Source organism: Poecile atricapillus, chromosome 7, assembly GCF_030490865.1.
Source record: "Poecile atricapillus isolate bPoeAtr1 chromosome 7, bPoeAtr1.hap1, whole genome shotgun sequence".
Taxonomy (NCBI): domain Eukaryota; kingdom Metazoa; phylum Chordata; class Aves; order Passeriformes; family Paridae; genus Poecile; species Poecile atricapillus.
The window spans coordinates 8,410,376-8,425,044 of NC_081255.1; the positions used below are offsets into that span (position 1 = coordinate 8,410,376).

At 53.4% G+C, this 14,669-nt stretch overlaps 3 protein-coding genes across 3 annotated transcripts in view; 1 reads left to right on the forward strand and 2 right to left on the reverse strand.

The window, feature by feature from the left end:
- KLHL20 (kelch like family member 20) overlaps positions 1–14,669 on the reverse strand; it is a 450,003-nt gene that overhangs the window by 73,069 nt on the left and 362,265 nt on the right. The window lies entirely within an intron of this gene.
- ALDH9A1 (aldehyde dehydrogenase 9 family member A1) lies at positions 50–8,482 on the forward strand. The gene is made up of 11 exons (XM_058842333.1): positions 50–283; positions 1,149–1,294; positions 2,393–2,522; positions 2,812–2,946; positions 3,404–3,600; positions 4,380–4,520; positions 5,268–5,456; positions 6,364–6,451; positions 6,763–6,904; positions 7,396–7,508; positions 7,612–8,482. Exons 1-11 carry the CDS (start codon positions 94–96, stop codon positions 7,704–7,706), a joined length of 1,566 nt encoding a protein of 521 aa, XP_058698316.1. The 5' UTR covers positions 50–93; the 3' UTR covers positions 7,707–8,482.
- MGST3 (microsomal glutathione S-transferase 3) lies at positions 8,697–13,948 on the reverse strand. Its single transcript, XM_058842350.1, has 6 exons — positions 13,794–13,948; positions 11,522–11,645; positions 10,602–10,675; positions 10,000–10,057; positions 9,217–9,289; positions 8,697–8,915 (listed from the first exon to the last, which is right to left on the reverse strand). Exons 2-6 carry the CDS (start codon positions 11,636–11,638, stop codon positions 8,794–8,796), a joined length of 444 nt encoding a protein of 147 aa, XP_058698333.1. The 5' UTR covers positions 11,639–11,645; positions 13,794–13,948; the 3' UTR covers positions 8,697–8,793.

Below are 14,669 nucleotides of genomic sequence, written 5' to 3' on the forward strand. Positions count from 1 at the left end.
GGCACGCCCCGGGCGGGGCGGGCCCTGACGGTGAAAAGGCGTCTGCGGCTGAGGCGGCGCCTCTGGGCCGCGGCGCCTGACGGGATCCCGCCGATGTTGGCACAATCCCGGCTGCCGAGCCTCCTCCTCTTCCTCCCCCGGCTGCGCTCACTCGCTCCCGGCCTGGCCATGAGCTCCGCCACCGGCACCGTCACCGTGCAGCAGCCCCTCAACTACCGCGCGGGCGCCCGCGTCCAGCCCGCCGACGGCGGGCAGCTGGAGGAGGTGTTCGAGCCGGCCACAGGTACCGGGGGAACCTCCAGGGGCGGGGAGAGCCTCTGTGCCTGCAGGGCCCGGTGTCCTCGGCTGTCCCTCAGCTCTCCTGGGTGCCGCCTGTGCGGGTGTCCTGCACGCCCCGCAGCCCCTCAGGCTCCCCCGCAGCTCCCGGGGTTCTCCCGCAGCTCCCGGGGCTCCCCCGCAGCTCCCGGGGTTCTCCCGCAGCTCCCGGGGCTCCCCCGCAGCTCCCGGGGTTCTCCCGCAGCTCCCGGGGTTCTCCCGCAGCTCCCGGGGTTCTCCTGCAGCCCCTCAGGCCACCCCCGCAGCCCCTCAGGCCACCCCCGCAGCCCCTCAGGCTCCCCCGCAGCCCCTCAGGCTCCCCTGCTGTAGTGGCTGTGTTCTGCCGCCAGCGTTTGGCCATGGTCATTCTTTATGCAGAAATCAGCTCTCAGCTCTGTCGGGCAGTCTGATTTTGGCAAAACCCCACGATTTGAGTATCTCTATAATTGTGTAATTGTAGTTGTCGGTATGTAGCGTTCAGCAGAGTAGCTCCCAAGTGTTTAACTGTGCTGAGGAATGTGTAACCAGAGTCCTGAAGAGGGTGGTAGAAGTGTAACAAACTCAACTGGGAAACCCAGGAATTTTGTAGCAACTGGAGCTAATTAGTAACCACAACACGATTGTGGAGAATGTCAGCTCTTTTAGTTCGGACCAGCTGAATTGCAGCACCTCTTCTATGGCTGATTACAAATCAATGAGTTTCAGTGGGAAATTCTGTGCCTGGTATAGATGAGTTGACTGAAGTATGTGGGGTTTGGTGCAAGATAAAGCACGTCCTGCACCCCTTTTCTGAGATTTCCATCTCATTTATTCCCTGTTTAAAACGTGCCCAGGTCGTGTGCTGTGCAAGCTGCCCTGCTCTGGGGAGAAGGAAGTTGATCTGGCTGTGCAGAGCGCAAAATCTGCCTTTAAAATATGGAGTCAGATGTCAGGCATGGAGCGATGCCGGGTGATGCTGGAGGCTGCCAGAATTATTCGGGTATGTTGCGGGGGGAGAGGGGTGGTTCTGTTTCTGAGCTTCCTTGTGGGTTATTGTGGCTCTTGGGGGCTTCAGCAGGACTTGCAGAGCTCCAGGAGTTGCTCAGGAGTTAAAACCCACCTTTGGTCAGAAGAGACAGGAGGCTGCCTTAGGCAGGGCTTTGCTGTTATCACTGGAGTCAGCATCCGTGAGTGTAGCTTTGGTCTTATCTCTGGATTCAAGGCCAGTGTGTGCTTTCTCAGCTTAATTCTGTTAGAAGATGTAAAACTGAAGCCAGCCATTTGGCATCTTGCAGGGTTTGTGGTTCTTTTAACAGCACCAGAGATTAAATTTCACTGTACACAGTTTCAAAGCTGAAATTGCATAACTGGCATTGCTGAACTTTTGGCTTTTCGGAGGCTGTTGTTACATGACAGGAATGTGTCCTGGCAATAAGAGAAAGTAGGAGTACTGGTTTTTATCTGTCAGATAATACACTTGGGGGAGGATGCACATAAGTGAGGTTTAGCACAGACTCCTTTCTGAGATAACAAGTTCTTGGGCATCAGAGCTAATTTCCATCAAGGCACAGATCTGTAAGAATCCAGACTTTCTTTCCTCAGTGTGTACAAGTCATGAGAAAACTTTTCTTTATGCCAAACTTTTGCTTTTGCCAGACTTTCAGAGCAGGGTATTATTTCTGCCTGGGAGATGGACTGTTAAAGGATGCTTCCCAGCTGCATTGCTTTGTCCCTCTTCCCTGGCCTCTGGTTCCATCCTGATCTTGCTGTTTGCTCTTCCCAGTTTAGTTCTGCGAATTCTGATCGTTGTTTGCCAGCCAGCTTCTAAGTTCATGTTTGCTCATCTTTTAGATAAACAGGGTTGTTAAACAAGACTGGACCAGCAGTGAACCCCAGCAGCTTTCCCTTTGACACTGCCCTGCACTCATTCACCCTGGGGAAACTGATAAACAGCAGTTGGGAATGTCCCTTTTGGAGATCACCATTTCTCATGGCAGGATCTTGTTGGGGACTTGTGTGCTTGGCAAGCAGCTGTCTCCTTGTGGAATTCTGCTCCAGGCTTCTCTAACGTGTTGTCTCTGTCCTGTGCCTCTCACAGGAGCAGAGAGAGGAAATTGCCACCATGGAGACCATCAACAATGGGAAATCCATCTTTGAAGCCAGAGTGGACATCGACATATCGTGGCAGTGCCTGGAGTATTACGCAGGGCTGGCAGGATCTCTGGCGGGTGAGGGCGTTACTGGAGTTTGCTCTTTGCTCTCTGTCCCACCTTCCCTGCGAACTCCAATGGCACAAAGCCATCTCTGCTGCTGATTTCTCTGAGAGATGGGCCATTCCTTTTCCTGAAGACCTTGGAAGGATTCAGGTCTCTGCCCAATGCTGCCATGCTCTGTGGGCACTCACACATCTTCTGTGAGCTTGCTGGGGTAAAAGTGTCTCTGCTCCCAGGCAAAGGCAGCTCTGACCAGACAAGAAAGAACTTTGCTCTTTTCTACCCTCTGGCTGTTTCTTTGCAGGTGAACACATCCAGCTTCCCGGGGGATCCTTTGGGTACACTCGGAGAGAGCCACTTGGGGTGTGTGTTGGGATTGGAGCCTGGAATTACCCTTTCCAGATTGCCTGCTGGAAGTCTGGCCCAGCCTTGGCTTGCGGTAATGGAGCCTTCGTGCCCACACAAGCGTCTCTTCAGAGCCAACTGATTCTGTGGGGGAGAGTGATTTCTGGGATGGAGTCTACGATTACCTTGAAGTGTTGAAGGATTAGCAGAATGTCCAGGCTGTTACTCTGGCAGAAAGGAAAGGGAAATGGAAGGAGGAACATGTCAGATGTCAAGAGGTTAGGAGTGCATCCAGATAAACACTGATAGCTTTGTACCAGATGGGGAAGGTCTCTGGAAATGTTTGCAGGGCAAGACCAGTAGTCCCATCTCCCCCAGCAGTGATTCACCGTTAGTTGCAGTGATCAGCTGAAAGTGTTTCCTCTTCTCTTGGGGGAAACTTAAGGGTTCTGGTGAGACAAACTCACAGTGTGGGGTGGGGATTGTTTTTGTTTCTTCCCTGAAGCATTTTGGGTGTTAACCCCACCTCGCCTGTGTCTGGGTTCCCTTAGGCAATGCGATGGTCTTCAAGCCTTCACCCTTCACCCCCATTTCTGTGGTGAGGTTGGCAGAGATCTTCACAGAGGCTGGAGTGCCCAAGGGGCTCTTCAACGTGGTGCAGGGTGGGGCTGCCACGGGCCAGTTCCTCTGCCAGCACCCAGATGTGGCCAAAATCTCTTTCACTGGCAGTGTGCCAACTGGCATGAAGGTAAAGGCACCTTGAGACAGGGGGTCTGTAGCTGACACCTCCTTGAGCTTTTCTGCATGGAGCCTGTAGAGGCGGGGTGCGGGTTAGCGTTTTTGGGGCTGATAGAGGAGCTTTCAGCACATGCAGGGTCATGCTGGGGTCCAGTTAACCTGCTTGGCACGGCCTTGGGAGAGAAACCCTTTGGTCAGCTTCACTTGCTTAGCCCCTGGTTGCAGTGAAGTCTTCTGAGCTGGTCAGGTGGGTGGTGATGTCAGGAGGAGAGTACATGAAACAGCAGCACTAGAAAAATGTGTTCCTGGCTGCTATAAAGCACTAAAGCTGCATGCAACCTACTGTTTTTAAGCAAGGGGATAGTTTCTGTGAGTTTCTCACCCTCAATTTATTATTTTAAAATTAAAGAAAGACTTTTGGAAATAAATTCTGAGTCAAAGGAGGAAAATGTTGTCCCGTGAACGCTCCCTACGTGTGTGTACCTGTGGGTTGCAGTGACAGATGGCAGCTACAGCTGCCTGCAGCTTACACTGAGCATGAGACTTCCTGCAAATGCCTCTCCAGGTTTTGTCGGTTTTACCTGTAAAAAAACAACCCCCAAACCCTCTGAGGCTCTCCTCAGAACAAGCTAACCACATTTAGGAAACCCAGCTTGCCCTCTGTGCTGCTTCTCTTTTGTTGGTGAATGGTCCTGCAGGAACTCTCCCTTTGGGTCTCTCTTGCCACCCTGGGGGGTGACTCTAGTTGGCCAGTGGGTCACTTATCTCTTGTGTTCTTGTTCTCCTCAGATCATGGAGATGGCAGCTAAAGGGATCAAGCCAGTCACCCTGGAGCTGGGGGGCAAATCCCCCCTTATCATCTTCTCAGACGCTGATCTGGAGAATGCTGTGAAGGGAGCCCTCATGGCCAACTTCCTTACTCAGGGCGAGGTGTGTGTCTGTGGGGCAGGGGTGCTCCTTCCCAGGGAGGCACTGTGGGGTCAGGGCTGGGCAGTGAGGCCAGCCTGTGATCTCCTGTGAGTGAGGGATGCCCTGAAGCTCCCATCTTGCCACACCTTTCCCTGTGCAGTGTCAGAAGGGATGCCCTTGCAGGAGCCAGGGCCGGGTGTCCCAGCAGAGTGTGCCTTAGCTACAGGACACACTTAGCCAGTGGCCTGTCCTTCCCAGACATGGAGCCTCCCTGGCACCAAGCACCCAGCTCAGCACAGCTGCTTCTGTGCCCTGGGCACCAGTCTGGCACTCATAGGTCAGGAGAAGCTGTGCTGGTGTCCCTTGGAGGGGCAGCAGGTCCCAGCCTGGTGTGCTGAGCCTGAGGACAGGGTTCTGTCCTTCCCAAATTCAGGATAGCCACCTGTGCTGCAGGCTTTTTGTAATCCTGTTGGCAAATTTGCTCAGTGGGGTCATTTCTGGGAACTCAGAAGTCGGCTCAAGGTCTCTGGTGCTCATGACCTGATCCTTTTTTGCCACCTGGTGGCATCAGAACCACTGTGTCCAGCAAGGGCTTTTCAGTGCAGTCATGACCCCAGGGTAATCTTGTGTTCCCTGTCCCCAGGGACAAGTTAGCTGTTGTAGCAGCTATGGAGGAGTTTTTCCAAGAGCCTCTGGAGCAGGGCCCAAGCAGGGAAGGAATTTGGATTGCTGTGTTTCCTATTCTGAGCTGCCTTTCCTGTGTCCCAGGTGTGCTGCAACGGCACCCGGGTGTTTGTGGAGAGGAAGATCCTGGATACCTTCACAAAGGAGGTGGTGAAACGCACCCAGAAAATCAAAATTGGAGACCCTCTTCTGGAAGACACACGGATGGGAGCCCTCATCAACCGGCCCCACCTGAATCGTGTGCAGGGCTTTATCAAGCAGGCGAAGGAGCAGGTGAGATTGTGATGCTGCTTTGTGACTGCCCTGAAATGTCTCTCCTGTTAGACAAACACACTGCCAGCTGCTCTCCTGCCCTGTGCCTTCCCAGTTAAGCTGGGATTTTTTGGTTGTTTTTGGTTTACTCAGTGGGTGTGTTGGACCACTAGATACAGAAGTCTGTGGAATGCATCCCAGGGTTCTCAGAGAATTGGCTGGTGGAGTTGCTGAGCCATTCTCCATGATATTTGAAAAGTCATGGCAGTCAGGTGAAGTCCCATGTGACTGGAAAAGGAAAAACATCCTTTTTCAAAAAGGGTGGGCAGGAAGAACCTGGAAATTACAGACCCATCAGCCTCACTGCCGTGACTGTGGAAAGATCATGGAACAGATCCTCCTAGAAGTTGTGTTAAGGCACGTGGGGGACAGAGAAGTGATTTGAACTCAAGTACAAGGTGCTGCACCTGGATCAGAGCGAGCTCTGGTATCAATCCAGGCTGGGGGATGAGCAGATGGAGCAGCCCTGCGAGGAAGGACTTGGGAGCGCTGCTGGATGAGAGGCTGGACATGCCCCAGCCATGTGTGCTGGCACCCAGAAACCCCCCGTGTCCTGGGCTGCATCCCAAAACAGTGTGGGCAGCAGGTGAGGGAAAGTTCTGCCCCTCTGACCTGCTCTGATGAGACCCCACTTCTCAGCACAGGAAAAACACGTGAGGAAAGGCTGAGAGTTGGGGTGGTTTAGCCTGGAGGAGGAGAAGTCTCTGAGGACACCTGATTGCAGGATTTCAGTACATAACGGGGCTTATAAAAAAGATGGGGACAAACTTTTTAGCAGAGCCTGCTGGGATAAGCCAAGGGCCAGCCAGAGCTGGGCAGGATGCTCCTGGATGTGCCTGCATCCCTTCCTCTCTTGGCTCTTTTCCAGGGGGCAGAGGTGCTGTGTGGTGGGGACCTGTATGTGCCAGATGACCCGAAGCTGAAGAATGGCTACTACATGCGCCCCTGTGTGTTAGGTAGGATCCATCTCAGTCATGGGATTTCTCCTGAGAAAGCTGAGTTCAGCTTTGTAACGTGGCTGTGTGATGTCCCCAGCCTGGACTGGCATTTGAATGTGTGTTCTTGGAGCTGAGGCTTACAAGAACTGCATCCAGGGAAATCTGTGCTGTTGGAGGGCCTGATGGGAATGGTGCTGTTGGTGCTTTTGAGATGCAGGGTGTGCCTGGCTGCTCTGCCATGCTGTCTCCAAGGCTGTGTGGGTTGCTGAATGCACAGGCTGTGCTGCTGCTCTTCCTCCTGAAGCACTTGTGCTCTGCCACGCTTCCAGGCAACTGCAAGGATGACATGACGTGTGTGAAGGAAGAGATCTTTGGGCCTGTCATGGCCATCCTGCCCTTTGACACAGAGGAGGAGGTTGTGGAGAGAGCCAACGCCACCAAATTTGGCCTGGCAGGTGGTGTCTTCACCAGGTAGGACTGGGCAGTGTTGTGGAATCATTCTGGGGAGGGGAAATACTGCAGTGATTTGCTGCTCCTCTTGCAGTGCCTGGGCATGGGTATCCTCTTCCAGAAGAGCTGAAGCAAGGGATTGCCAAAAGGGAAATTTGTAAATGACTGCACATATCCCAGTTTTTCCTGGAGTGTTGGGTGGGCCCAGCTGTCCCTTGGGTTCCTCCCAGCCTGGCTTGGCCTGCTGCCTGCATTCCTGCACCTCCAGAATGCATCAGGAGCCTGCTGTGCTGCTCTTGGCTACTTGCCCCACTCTGTATTGCTGGTGTCCTTGTCCTGCCCTCTTGAATGCACTTGGAGTGTCCTTGGGAATTGGAGCTGCCTCCTTCAAGCAGGCAGACAGAGTAGAGCAGGTTGGACTCCAAAAAGCAGTGTGGCCTGCTGGCCTTTCTCCAGTGGATGTTGCCTGGCAGGGAAGGAGGGGATTCAGCTGAATTGCTCTTTTCCTGCAGGGATATCCAGAAGGCTCACAGGGTAGTGGCTGCTCTCAAGGCTGGGATGTGCTTCATCAACAACTACAACGTCAGCCCTGTGGAGCTGCCTTTTGGAGGATACAAGTCCTCAGGTGAGCTCTGTGTGACCTCCCCTGGTACCTGCCAGCTCCAGGGGCTGTGAGTGGCCCCTGGCACTGCCTGGAGCTGTGTCCTCACTCCAGCTCTTCCCTGCAGGATTTGGCAGGGAGAACGGCCGGGCAGCCATCGAGTACTACTCGCAGCTGAAGACTGTCTGTGTGGAGATGGGTGACGTGGAGTCTGTGTTTTAGTGGCTCTGGGGCCTGCTCAGGGGAGCATCAGGCAGCTCTTCCCTGCCAGCCAGAGATGTGGATCATGTACACAGCAATAAAGTATCCTACAGTTGTCAGTGCCCAGGGGGAAGCAGAGCTGGAGCAGCATTTAGCCACCCCGTTCCTGCAAGGAGGGTTGTACACACAGGGCTCAGCTCTGGCCTGGCTGGTGGACAATGGGAAGCTCAGAGCAGGAGGCACCAATCTGGCTTTTGGCAGCAGCTCCTGCAGCCACAGAGGTGTTACCAGAGATTTGTCAGTGGCCAAGGCCAGGCCCAGGCTTCCCAGGCTGTGTGCCTTGATTCCCATTGCCTTCCACCCTCCATCAATTTCACTTCTGGCTTCCTAACAGGTAGGACCCTACTCAGTGCACGTATAAGCTCTTGACACCATGATATCCTGTAACTATCCTGACCCTGTCTATTCTGTGACCACATAAAAGCCTTAAGTGTAGCACTGTTTATTCCCTCTAAACCCTTGGTAACCTCAAGTTTTGTTTTGGTTTTTTTTTCTATCTGTACCTTACTTACAAGTGGGACAAAACATTGTGAGGGTTGGCTGATGCTGCCTGGGCCAGGCATGGCCCTGAGAATCATCTCCACACAAGAGTGGTGGGGAGCTCCAGCACAGAATAGTGAAAGCTATCTCACTTCCTTCCTGTAAACTTACTGTTCTTTATACACATGATGAAGCAACACTTTCAGTTGTTTGCCTACATCTGTTTTTTAGCAATCAAATAAATACTTACTCTGGAACATCTTGTCAGAGTGACGTGAATTGTGAGGGGTCCAGAAATGGGGCTGCTGCTGTATGGGTTAAATGAGCTGCAAGGTGGCTTTTTGATCACTGAAATCATCAAAGCTGGAAGGAACATCTCTGCCTGACAGACAGATATCTGTAGTCCTGCAAAACCAGAGTAATTCCAGCATTCTGCAGAGCTTCTTACGAAAACCCTCTGTAACTTTAGAATGAAAATACAGAATGGACAACTTCCTTTTATTGAGTAAGAAAAGGGAAAAAACACAGGAAGCCAAGTGTTCTAAAAGAAAACAGGAGAAAACTCCCTTTATCTTCTGCACCCCTGCTGGCAGACCCAGCCCAGGTGCTGGCAGGCTGAATAGATGCCTGTGCCCACCAGCCCAAGGAGTGCCACGGAGCCAAGGGCCCCTCTCCTTCGATTTTTGGGATCTGGAAAAAAAAGCAGGATTTGTCACTTCACTGAAAGACCAGCCCAGCCTGGAGATGGAAGAGGGAGCAGGAACTAAAGGGAAATCCCCAGGGTAAAACATCAGGCACCAGCTCAGGCCTCTTAGGGTAAGCATCCCTGCTGGATGAGAGCCCTTCCCAACAGCAGGAAGAGCGTGCTGCAGCTTTGGCAGCCTGTAGACCTGCACCCTTTCCCCCACACCTGGCTGGGAGCAGAGCCCTGGGGCACTGTAGGAGACCTGAGTCTCCAGGCACCCTGTGTGTGCTGCAGGCACTGTCCTACCTCCTGTGTAGTAGCCATAGGCATAGAGGAGTCTCCCAACGATCCAGGCGACACCAAGCCCTGTGGCAACTCGCTGCAGAGAAAGGAGAAGCGTTAAAGGCTTTGGAGGCTTGACTGAAGTCGTGCAGGCAACCAATCCAGGGGCTCAATCTCATTTCACCCCTGGCCAGTCAGCGAGCCAGAGCAAGGACCAGGACTGTGGAGGCAGCTGCTGCTCCAAGCCCTGCTCCACTGCCTCCAGCAGGTGTTCCAAACTTCCACTTTGGCTCTTAATTTAGAGCTCTCTCCAGCGTGGCTCTCATTTGCCAGATGTGCCTATGCTGCTTCCTTCCCTATTGGAGAAGGAGTCTGTCTTCTGGAAAGATCTATTTTGTCTTTTGAGGGCAAAGACAGAGCTACTGGATTTGGCCTCTCCCGTGTGCCTGCCTCCTCCCAAGTCGTCTGCATCTTTCAGTTAAAAATAATCCAGGCTTCTGTTGACTTCCTTTGGCAGGGCTTGGAAAAACTGGGCTGGGGGGATTCTTCCCACTCAGTGGCTGGAGGCTGCAAATGCTTTGCTTTGTCTAATTAAGCACCTTTAGGGGAAGGAAAGGGCTCTAATAGCTGAAACAGCAGTAAATGAGTTTATTTGTGGTGCATCTCCTGCAGAAAACCTTCTACAACTAAATTTTAAGAAGGGGCACTGTTGTTAAATGCGATGTGGCTACTGAAGGGGCTGTCTTGGCCTCCTGCCCCTCACCCTGCCCAGGTCAGGGAGCCAGAGCAGAGTTCTGTATCACTTACCGGGTGGTAGAGTCCACCAGTGCCTAAAAAGAACAGGAAGGCAGGGTAAACTTCCAATCTGAAAATAAAAGTGAGGAGGTTGCGTTTGTGCTCGGGTTGTTTACAAAGAAGAAACTCCAGAAGGACAGAAACTGCAAACATCCCCTGCCAAGGGCATTTTGGGCTCATCACGAGTCTCTGTGCTCAGTGCTGTGGCTGAGGAAAGAAGGGATCTGAGCACACATGGTTTTAGGGGCTTCCTCCCAGCCTGTGCCTCTCTCCCAGAACACCCACCCACTCTTTCCTTTTTGTTCCCTAAGCCACTCTAAACATTCCCCAGGAGTTGTGCTTCCCAGCACCCCTCTGATGTGCTGTTGCAACCTGTCCACAGGAGCTGGGTGGACTTTGGCCACTCCCCAGGGAGACCTGGGCAGCACAACAGATCAGCATTTACAGGAAATGAGATTCCTCACGTCTTAAGATCTACCCATGGAAGGAGCCAGCATAGCCTTCCTGCTAAGCACTGCAGGGCTGAGCCTGGGTCAAAGCAGCACCAGTGGGGCTGTGGGCCCTGCTCCTCAGCCCTGTTTGTTCCAAGGCCTCGGTTCAAAGGCGTCACTCACGTGTTCTGGTGCGCACGCTGGATGCAGTTGAATATCTGCCCGTGTTCAGGGTCTGTGCTGTACATGGCTGGGTACTGCCAAAAAATAAACCAGCAGCAAAACATCAGCAAATGTGCCCTGCAGCTCCTCTCCCCAGGAGCCCAGGGCTGCCTGGGTGCTGGCAAGAACAACCTGCAGTGGCAGGTTAGAGCCTGTGCCTGCCCTGGGGCGCACAAAAGCTGTGTTCAAGGTCACTGCCTTCCTGGAGCTGCTGCCTGGATGCAGAGGCTTCCCCAGGCCTCAAATCCAGCCCTCTGTGCACCACATGCACTGGGTACATTTGCTGCAATCCTGACTTGATGCAGCAGGAATGGGATCACCCCAGCAGGCAGCTGGAGCTCTCCTTGTGCCCACCCCTGTTTGTCAGTTCTGTGAGTGAAGCAGTGAAAGAGGGAAGGAGCAGTGGCTTGTGTTGAAGCCAAGTGGCACAGCAGCCACTGCATGCCATGGCCCTGACTCACAGGTGTCCCCACCCAGCCCACAGCTCTGCCTGGCTTAAAGGCTCCCCAGTGGGGGAAGGTCACTTGAAAGACTTGTCCCCTTGAGTTTGAGAAACCCTCCTGTCACTTTTGTGCCACTATGGCCCCTTTCTCCCCAGTGCTGCATCAAATCTTATTTGCAGGGAAAATGGGCCGAACAGTTTCTTGCCCATCTGTGCTGCCAAGCTCAAAGCCACATGCTTTCATCTTGGTGCCAAGCACCTGATGTCCCAAATCCCAAGCTCTGTTACGCTTTCTGGAGAGCCATGGCAGCTCCATCCCTTCTACATCTGTGTGGTGGGGCAGGAAATGTCAGCAAGTCACCCCAAACTGCTCAAGGTGTCACCTAGCTTGTCAGCAGGCTGGCTCCAACCTTGCCACCCCCTCAGCCCGAGCACTCACCTCCACACGGTACTTCTTGCGGGCCTTGCTCACGTTTATGGCGAGGTGCATGACCAGGACAAAGCTGGCGGCCCCGGTCAGCATGACATAGCCATATTCCTTGGAGAGAACAGCCATGGTGGTGCTGCCAGAGAAAGGGAGCCCGTGAATATTTTGGGGAATTGGCAACACATGATATGCGTGCATGGAAGAGTCGCTGAGCTTGGACCCCAAGAGCTACCAGCACAGGGACTGGCTGAAGGAATTTGTACCTTTTGGAGCCTGCACAAACCAGGAGTTCTCTGCATAGTTCCTGTCAAGCAAGCCTTCAAATCACCTAAGCATAGGTGGGAAGTGGTGTCTGGAGAACCTTAGTGCAGCCTGGGCAGAAACTCATGGGCCTTTCCATCCCCAGAGCTAGGGGCCACCAAATGAAGTCACTTTATTTCCAGCCTGTTCCCTAAGACAGATGTTTCTTCATGCACTGGGAACCAGACCTGTGGAACTCCTTGCCAAGGGACATTGTGAATGCAGGAATTCAACAGGAAACCGGGAAAGTTCTGGGACTAAGAGGTAAATTGGGAATTATAAAAGAACCCGGCTCAGAAATCCCCTGAGCTGGAAGGAGCTGGGCTAAATCAATGATTAATTTGTACTGCTAAGGTCACCCTTATATAAAATACTAATAAAACCTACCACCACGGCAATGATAATTGAACTTTTGGGTAAAGAGCCACTCTCCAGCTGACCAATGCTCAGTCCTGCAGCTCCCAGGAACCCTCTCAGCATCACAAACTGGTGAAGAGCTCCAACAACACACAGCTACTGGCATTTACAAACATTTGCACCAGCGGCCAGGGGACACCAGGGCCTGTGTGGCTTTTGTCTAATGGTTCTGTGCTCCCTCATGCAGGCCTGAGACAGAAGCATGGGGCAGAAGGTGCATCCTGCAGCCTCTGTCATGCCACGTTCCACATTCTCATTCTTTCCTGCTCACCAGCCCTGCTCCAACAGAGCACTCCAGCTTCCTCCTGGCTGCCAGAGAGCACAAGGGCGCTTCCCCATAGCCACCTTGCACAACCCCAAACCTCAGACGCCTGTCTGGGTGACCCTGGAGGGTGCTGCACGACACAGCACAGCAGAAGGCAGCAGAGATCTCCCTCCAGCACCGAGATAATTCTCCCAATCAAACCCCAGTTGGTGCCTGTCTCCAGATGGTGTCTCCAGGATTTAGTATGGTTTTGGTGTCTCCTGTACTGACCCACCAGCACAATCTGTCACTGCAGGGAGAACCAGGCCACCTCAGGGAACTGCTGCAAAGTCTTCCTCCTGCACCCCTCACAAGGGATCTTTGGGGACTAGAGGGTTTTATTTCTCATTTGCAAAGGATTATCATCGATGGAGCAAGGTGAAGACAACAGCTGGCTTTGTCCACAGGAAGTGCGGTAAACAATCATCAATCAGAATATTAAAACCCTGAAGTAATGAAGAAAAGTCAGCTGCATGCACCTGTAATTGAGGTTAGCACCTGACAGGTGACACACTGAAAATAGAACATGTAGAGCAGGTTGGTGGTCACATTTCCCCCTTCAAATTACAAGGCTGTTGGATAATCAGGCATTTTGTCTTCCAGCACTAAGTTATAATCTGGGGCTTTACCTTGGGAGCAAAGAGCACGGCAAAGCATTAAACCGGGTGCGTCATAAAACTGCTACTCTTACACTACTGATATCAAAGTGTACCTCAAGCCTCTGCTCTCGTAATTTGGAGCCACATAAAAGCAAACATTTGGAGCACATAAAGCACTCCGAAGTCACCAGGAGTCCCAGGGTCGTTTCCCGGAGCGTTTCTGCATCCTTTGCCCGCAGCCGCAAGGGCTTTGCTGACAGGCAAGACTCAATTTCTACCTTTTACCCGCGATGTTGCCGGCCGGAGCCACAGACACGAGACTTTGGAGCATAACGCGGCACAAAGCGGCAGCACAAAAAGGGTCCTTCCCAACTCTGCCACCACGCTGCAGCTGCTGTGAGTCAGCAAAGCGCATTAAGGCTCCTCGAACAGCCCCACGCGTGGATTCGGGCTGGATTACGCGATGTAAGCTCAGCCCTTGGAGCCAGCAGAGCCTTTTGTCGCCCCGCGCCCCCGTTCGCTGCCGGGGCTCTGCCCTGCTCGCCCCACAACCCCCTCCCCGGAGCCCCCCCCGGCTGGGAGATGTCCACGGCGCTTCCTGCATTTTCCATCGGACCACCTGAGTTTCCACGCCCTGGGAGCATCCCCCTATCCCCGCACTCACCCTCACCGCGGTGCGGAGCAGCCCAGGCGCTGCGGGACGGAGCCGGAGCCGGGGACGGGCAGGGAGCCGGGGGCGGCAGCGGCGGCGGGGCCGTCCTGCCCGCAGCACCGCCCGCAGGCGGGGCCGGGGCTCGGCCGGGCGCCATCAGTCTCGCTGCTGCCAGAGAAGGGTGCGATAGGCGGTGCTGTGGATGTGCGGGGTGATGTGCCATTAAGCTGTGCCCCAGTGTGTCTCCCGCGTGTCAGCCGTATCCTCACCCTCTTCCTCATACCCATTCTAGCTAAGAGCTCTCAGCGTTGCTTCGCAGTCGACAGTTTAATGGCTCTAAGTTTGGTAATTCACACCGTGCTTGCTGAAATCTCCTGGTTTCCCCTGTTATCTCACCAGACCCTGCAGTGTCGGCTGAAGCAGCCGGTGTTTCACACCTGGAGTTGCCGTGCTGGGCCATGTAAGCATATCCTTCCCTTGGCAATTCCCAGCGCTGGTGGTAACAAGGATCTCACATCTCCCTGTAGATGTAACTCTGACACTTTGGTATGGACATGCAACCCCTTTCCAAGAATATTTAGAGAATGTGTAAGCAATATTTTTACTTTATAAAACATTCCAGTTTTAGGGTTATGTGACACAACAGCAGAGCTGACTTTCCAGTTCTGTAAATGTTCATAGAGCAGGGGACGCACAGAAGGTCTGGCTGCACTGCAGGAGCACAGAGGGTTCTTTTGCTGTCACTAGTGTAATGGGAAAGAAAGGAAGAACCAGTGGGATCCTGGGCTCCTAAAAGTCCTGGTTTTAATCTCTTTGCCTTTCCACAGCAGGAAGTTCTTGGATTCCCTGGGGCTCTAGCAATCCAGTAACTCCCTGGGGCTCTGGCTG